This window comes from Cynoglossus semilaevis, chromosome 1 (assembly GCF_000523025.1).
Source record: "Cynoglossus semilaevis isolate Cse_v1.0 chromosome 1, Cse_v1.0, whole genome shotgun sequence".
Classification (NCBI taxonomy): domain Eukaryota; kingdom Metazoa; phylum Chordata; class Actinopteri; order Pleuronectiformes; family Cynoglossidae; genus Cynoglossus; species Cynoglossus semilaevis.
In genome coordinates, this window is record NC_024307.1 from 1,654,386 (window position 1) to 1,661,414 (window position 7,029).

A 7,029-nucleotide genomic window follows, 5' to 3' on the forward strand; every position below is an offset into this window, starting at 1 on the left:
CAACATTGACGATCAATAACAGAGGGTTGAGGTCAACATTGACGATCAATAACAGAGGGCTGGGCAGTGGAAGGATATCAGACACCACAGAAGGTCGCCTCCTCTTCTTGTCTGGACTCGAAACGTCTCTCCTCTTCTTCCTCCCTGACAACTCGTCGTTCCACAGCTCTGACAGGAAACAGCAGAACCACGTTGCACTGTTCTGTTCTCACGTGAAACCTGTGGTGTGTGTGTGTGTGTGTCACCTGATGTGATGTCAATGCTGTGTCTGTCCTCCTCCAGTCTTCGGATTTTCTCCTCCAGTTCATTCTGGACTGTGTCGAACAGCAGCAGCTTCTCACTCTGTTCAAACGGGTCGGTTAGAAAAGACTTAGTTAAGACTTAGTTAAGACTTAGTTAACGTTCACTAGTCTTTGTCACAATTACAGACGCTGTAGGTTAGGGACGTAACGATACAGTCGGCTCACAATACGAGTCGCAGTTTTTTTGTTCACAGTACGCACACTGCCACCTAGTGTACTGGAGTGTGTAGTGTCATGGTCTGACCAGTGACTCCTTGATGGACCAGTCAGCTTTTATTTCAACCAATGAGAGTTGTCACAGATTTGTATCAATGTTTAACTGATCGACGAGTCACCCGGGTTACGTCCCTGCAGTGGGTTAGGTGTGTGTGTGTGTGTGTGTGTGTGTGTGTCTGACCTCACAGTGCTGACACGCTGCTTGGATCTCACACTGGTATTTGTTCTTCACAGACTCCAAACACAGGTCTTTGTAGATTCCTAACAACGACAACCAAGAAAGAAAATATGAACGCCACGTGTGTGTGTGTGTGTGTGTGTGTGTGTGTGTGTGTTCAGATTACCTGCCACTTTAGTGCGAACCTGCATGTTTTCCAGGAGAACAGCCAGAGGGTCCAGATATTCCGCTGCCCGTCCGGCCTCTACTTCTGTCAACTTACTGTTGACCTGACTGAGGCGCTCACGGTACAGTCTGGACCAAAGAGAGATCAGTGAAACCAGGTCTACAGTTGTTATAAACCAGACTAAAGTCCAGCTGGTACCTAAACATGGTACCTGTGAACAGGACTAAGACACAGGACGCAGGGACAGACCAGCTACGTCACATCCTGTTTCTGTATGTGTTGTTAAATTCCATGTTAGTCTTACTGGTCCTTGAGGTCAGTGAACTGTTTCTCCAGGTTGGACATTTCATCCAGACACTCCGTCCTCCTCCGCTCACAGTCCTCCTCGTCCATTTCTGGAAGTGCATCACAAATGTTGTCCATTATAAAAATGTCTGACGAACGGAGGAAAAGGTTTGTGGAAAACAGGTTTGACAAAACAAAACAAACAAAAAAAAACTACCGCCAGAGTGTGAGCTAAAGTGGCTAAGGGAAGTGAACCCATGAAAGACCTGTGGTTGTGATGAGTACTTTATATATTGAAGTCACCACTGTCCAGTGGGGGCGCCCTAATGAGCTTTGTGGTCAGGTGCAATTAGCCAGTGTGGGTGATAAAGACATGGTGACAGAGCAGAAGAATTTATCCAGATATTTTTCACACTTTAATTCAACAAACCCTGTCACAGTCGTTCTTTAAACGAACACGAGCCGTTCGTGTTCTGGTGGTTTCACCGGTCCTCACCTGAGCTGTCCCCGTCCTCAGAGACAGAGGAGGTGTCGGAGTCCTCCTCCTCTGAGCTGGACGCCTCCTGCTCCTGATCTTCTACGTCCATCTCCTCCGCTGTGCTCTCCTTTTTCTCTCGGTCACGGTGAACGGGCATGACTTATTATTTCCACACCGTTTAAGGCTACGTGAAAAAGGAAAGACGGCGTGAGTGATGCCCCGACCGTTTGACAGTAGAAACAATCGCAGTACTTCACATTACTCCATTTCATCAGATGAAGTACTTTGATAGTACAATACCCTGTACGGTACGAACGGACGTTGACACGTTACTTTGTTGTTAGTCTGTTCGTTCTTATTTTTCCACAGCTGTGCGGATACAACATTTGAACTACAACATAACTTACCCGCTGTAGCTGCTGGACGTTTGTGAGAACCTTCAAATTCTACAGGTTTCTGAGAAACTAAATTCGACGTCTTTCTTCGTCCAGGTTATTTGTACTTCAGCTAAGCTAAAAACAACATATGGGCGCTCACTTCTTCGCCGGGAAGTGTAGTTTATGTATCACTTCTATTCTGATGTAGCAACCACGCACTAACTACGCTACCCAGAATGCACCGTGAACTCTTGGGCGGAGAGTTGCGCTAGAACTGGCGAGAAGTCTTTTAAAACTCCAATAAAATCACAAACGTCTGTGTGTGTTGCAGTTTATATTATACATAAATAACGTAGTATGTGTAAAACGAAACATAATTAACCTACTGTTGTACTTTTCTAATGTTGAATTTGTCTGTTATTTTGTTTTCCTTTAACCGCCATGATGTTTTCTAAGGGAACGGCGGAGCTAGCTTTAGCTTTAGCAGTAGCTGTAGCTTTAGCTGTAGCAGCAGCAGCAGCCAGTTGAGCCTTCTGGTTGTTGTGATAGGGAGGCGCGGCGGATGGATGCTTTGCCCCGCTACGTTTCGCATATTTGTCACGGTTTAACTAGAATGCGCATTCTGTGGAACGGTTTAGATCATCCAATGTGCCCTGCGCCGTCCCGGAGGATCCCTAATCCGCAGCGTTATTGAACGCGCCAGTGAATCGGCGTCTTTGACGTTACAGTTTATAAGATTTACACTAGTAGCAGTGGCTGTGGACGCAGCGGCTACACGGCTAGCTCCTCCTTTGCTGTCTGTAACCGCAGTCTTGTGTCTCCTGCCTCAGGAATGTTCTCCAAAAAGCCTCATGGGGACGTTAAAAAATCAACACAGAAAGTGTTGGACCCAAAGAAGGACGTGTTGACGAGGCTCAAACATCTTAGAATTGTCATTGGTAAGTAAAACAAAAACAAAACAACAAACGATGTCAGACAGATGGACTTCTCTGTGCCAGTCAGTAATGCCACACCAAACTTCTCCCAAAAATGACAACATTCAGAGATTATTAGAATCATCATAATCATCGGTGTGACTGACTGGAATGTAACTGATTCCACTGTTTTAAAATGAATAACAACGGAGACAAAAATCATGATCTGAACTCTGTGTGATTATTACTGCTGCTGATTCACAGGACTGTCGTGATTTGTATTTCTGTGTGTGTGTGTGTGTGTCACACAGAAAGAAGTAAAAATATCTTTCTGTTGGTTGTTGGATCAAGGAAATGTACAAACAGAAGAATGACGTTAGTGTCGGTCAGCCAGGCTGCTGTGATTTCTTTTCTCTCTTTTTTTTTTGGAAGAGTCTTAGCTCTGAGCAAAGAACCAGATTTCATGGGACACAGTGTAAAACTGACGATCTTCTCGTTACAGAATGTCCCTTTAGGAAAGTATCAACGTGTTCTCAGTGATCCAGCATTTGGGCTTTCAAAGAGAATTTTGTTTGTGGTTCAAACTTCGTATTCTCACTTGACTACCAGCAGCAGTTCGTTGTTAGTAATTGTCCAAATACTCCTGTCTAATCCTAATCTGGTCTAGTCTGTGAACCAGTGTGTGTTCATAAGTGGTGCGGCATTAATAAGTGATGGCTGAATGTATTCTGCTCAGTGTTCAAACCTGCGTTTATGTCTGTACGTCACTCACATCCAGCTGAAGAGGAAACAGCCTGAACGATTTCCTCCCTCTGTCCTGTACAGTAGCCCAGCTTCCTGTTTCTATTGTCTGAGCTTCTGGTTCTGAGTGTTCCTGTCATGGTGTGTGTGTGTGTGTGTGTGTGTGTGTGGGAGAGACACAGCACGGGTGTGTCCCTCAGTGTGATCCATTGGGAGCCACAGATTTTGATAAAGCTTGGTAACAGTGTTGGAGAGAAACCTGCTGACAAATGTCAGCCAATGAAACAGCTTCCATTGGTCAGAGTCGTTACAGTGGAAAACAAATAAAAGTCATTCCTTTCATCCATGTTTGTTTGTTTTTTACACAGAGTTCATGTTGTAATAACATGATTATATTACAACAAGGTTAAAATGTTAAACCTCCTGAAGAACTCAACGTTAACGTCAACTATTTATTGTCCCACAAACTCTTGGCGCTAAAAACATTTGTCAACATTATTTTGAGACTAAATTAACCCCTGATGTAATGACAACTTCCACCCTTTTCAAATGCAGTGAACATTTAAGATTCTGTCATTTCTGATGGTACCTGAACTCCCCTCCATACAGACCAGAAATGTAACAGTGTAGATACTGTACGTCTGACCTGTCTGAGCGCGAACATCAGTCTGAGCTGTTTGTATTGATTTTGTAGAGAAAAACAAAATTTACAAATTATTTCTAACCACCCAAACCCCCCCCCCCCCCCCCCCCCCCCAGAGATTGAAAGCGTCATGACAACCACAACTAGTGAGTGATTAGTGACTTAAATATTTCTGTTCATGAACCAGAAGCAAAACAACTCAGAGTTCACTGAGAGAACTGTAACTGGTTAGGACAAAAACTCATACGATCACCTGCTAGTTAAACTAGTTAGAGTTGGGCCAAACACCCCAGAGTCACTCGAAGACATGACAGAGTGACCGGACTGGAATCACAGAGTCAGGTGTGGTCGGCCATGTTGTTTCTCTACGACAAGAGAATAATGTGAACATGAAAAAAGTGGATTTTTTAAAAAAAAGTTCTTGTGTTAAAAGATCGGGGGGAAAGGATTTTAACCAAAGACCTTCATAATGTGTGTGTGTGTGTGTGTGTGTGTGTTGTATATTCTCAGTGTCAGAGTTAGACCACCGTGTTCTATCCAAATGACACTGAGATTTTGAGCAGAGGTCAAAGGTCAACCTCTGTCAGCCCCGTCTTCTGTGGCGTGACATTACACAAGTGTGTTTAGAAAAGCACCGGGGCCACACCTGGGCCACACCTGGGCCGCACCGAGGCTGCACCGGGGCCACACCTGGGCCACACCGCCTCACCTGGGCCGCACCGAGGCCGCACCGAGGCCGCACCTGGGCCACACCGGGGCTCCTTTTGACCATCACTTCCTGTGACCTTATAACAGCTCGTCCTCGTCTTTTTATTCAGGGTTTGCTCCGCCCACAGGAGGTTCTACAGATTCTTCAAAGGCCTCGATCGGGACAGTGTCGTTAACACATTAGATATGATTAGTCATGGTTGGTGCGTGGTTGCCTGGAGGTTATGTCCGTGTTTGAGAGGCAGTGGTTTCCTAAAATGGTGCCCACCGAGGCGGTACCATCGCAGTGACGTGGTGGCTGGTCCTGCAGCGCTGCCTTGGACCTTGGTAGCTGCTCTGTTTCTGTGTGTTTACTCAACCACTTTCTCTACTTCTGCTTTTTTTTAACAAGTAAAAATAGGTTTTTGTCAGTGTTTATCTGTCGTATTATTAGATTCCAGCGTCATGTTTGTGAAGTGTGTCTGTTTTGATGTCCGTTCAGTGGTTCAACCTCAGTCATGTCTTTGTTTCTACAGAAAACGCAGAACCAGCCGAGCTGAAACAGCTGTTCGACCTGAACTACTCCCATATCTACTATGTCTTCTTTGAAAACTTTGTCACCATCGAGGCCAGCCTCAAACAAAAAGGTACATCTGACCCACGGGCAAAGAGTTTAATGAACACACACAGGGATGAATGAATGACACTCCAGTCCAGTAGGTGGCAGTATGCCGTCAGGTCCGACGTAGGCTAAGAGACGTTCAGGTGTTGAGACAGAACCATGGTCCCGTATCATCAACAGACACTGGTTATTACTGACCAGATTTGTCCTTACAACAGGTCACAAGTCACAGAGGGAGGAGCTGGACTCGATCCTCTTCATCTTCGAGGTAACGACAAGAAAATCAGAGTCTGGTTCGTTAGACTTGTTTCTATAGCCTTCAGTGACCACTAGGTGGTATCAGGAGAAGATTCATTTCTAACAGACACGGTTTGAAAAAAGATTTGGATTTTTTTACATCTTTAACACTAATGATTTCTTTCCAACTCTAAATGTTTCCAGTTTTCTTTGTTGATGATAATCGTCCTCTTCTCTACCACAGAAAATCCTTCAACTCCTGCCTGAGAGAATCCAGAATCGGTGGCAGTTCCACAGCATCGGTACTTTTCTCCAAATGTGTTCACTTCACTGATACTGCATATACTGTAGTACTTTGTAGTACACTAGTACTAGAAGTACAAGATGAAGAATTAATCTGTAGAATGGTACTCTCTGTTGTGTTTCTACTTGTACTCAGAGATTTTGACTTTCATTTTGAAGTGTATTCTCCTAATATTTGAATGATTTTTTCTTTGACCAACCAGACTGAGTTCTCTCTCTCTCTCTCTCTCTCTCTCTCTCTCTCTCTTCAGGGTTGATTCTAAAGAAGCTGTTACACACTGGGAACTCTTTGAAGGTACGTTTGTTGATCAGCTCAGTAACTCAGTCGGACGTCTGTCTAAAACCGTCTGCTGCGTTGTGGTTGCAGATCCGTCGTGAGGGCGTGCGTCTCTTCCTGCTGTGGATGCAGGCCTTACAGAGCCACGCGGGGCGTGAGCAGCTGTGCATGTTTGCCTGTTTGATTCCCGGTTTCCCAGCTCCGCTCTGCAGTGGAACGCCGCGCACCCTTGACAATCTGATCAACCCCCCGCTGAGTCTGACAGAAAGTTAGTCTGAGAAACACTAGCTCACACCGTGATGTCAGAGTGAATGAAACGTAACTCCTTCTCTGTGGTTTGTGCCGCTGCAGCTCAGGTGACACCAGAGGAAGTCACTCCACTGGTTCCTCCCCAGTCAGGAGACAAGAACCAGGAAGACCTCACCGCCTACTTCCTGGAGGCCCTACTGAAATACATGGTAAACCAGGTATTAGCATTAATCCTTACTAACACGGCGGCGTCCACGTCCCTGACTAATGACACTAATGATGATGCAGGAAGCTGCAGTTTGAACGCTTCCTCTCAGTGATGTCATCAACGTGATGTCATCAACGTGGTGTCAT

The 7,029-nt window shown here is 45.3% G+C and overlaps 2 protein-coding genes across 2 annotated transcripts in view; one reads left to right on the forward strand and one right to left on the reverse strand.

Annotated features, from left to right (window-relative positions):
* The window catches only part of brms1la (BRMS1 like transcriptional repressor a), a 4,383-nt gene extending 2,191 nt beyond the window's left edge, over positions 1-2,192 (reverse strand). Inside the window, exons 1-7 of the mRNA XM_008307329.3 lie at positions 2,033-2,192; positions 1,644-1,809; positions 1,167-1,257; positions 863-990; positions 700-779; positions 246-342; positions 5-168 (exon numbers count right to left, since the gene is read on the reverse strand). Coding sequence (XP_008305551.1) covers positions 5-168; positions 246-342; positions 700-779; positions 863-990; positions 1,167-1,257; positions 1,644-1,782 — 699 coding nt within the window. The 5' untranslated portion in view covers positions 1,783-1,809; positions 2,033-2,192. The remainder of the gene's footprint in view (positions 1-4; positions 169-245; positions 343-699; positions 780-862; positions 991-1,166; positions 1,258-1,643; positions 1,810-2,032) is intronic.
* Positions 2,193-2,298: 106 nt separating this feature from the next.
* ralgapa1 (Ral GTPase activating protein catalytic subunit alpha 1) overlaps positions 2,299-7,029 on the forward strand; it is a 55,515-nt gene continuing 50,784 nt past the window's right edge. Inside the window, exons 1-7 of the mRNA XM_025058446.1 lie at positions 2,299-2,940; positions 5,524-5,634; positions 5,828-5,877; positions 6,091-6,148; positions 6,401-6,444; positions 6,517-6,694; positions 6,778-6,893. Of these exons, the coding sequence (XP_024914214.1) occupies positions 2,835-2,940; positions 5,524-5,634; positions 5,828-5,877; positions 6,091-6,148; positions 6,401-6,444; positions 6,517-6,694; positions 6,778-6,893 (663 nt within the window). The 5' untranslated portion in view covers positions 2,299-2,834. The remainder of the gene's footprint in view (positions 2,941-5,523; positions 5,635-5,827; positions 5,878-6,090; positions 6,149-6,400; positions 6,445-6,516; positions 6,695-6,777; positions 6,894-7,029) is intronic.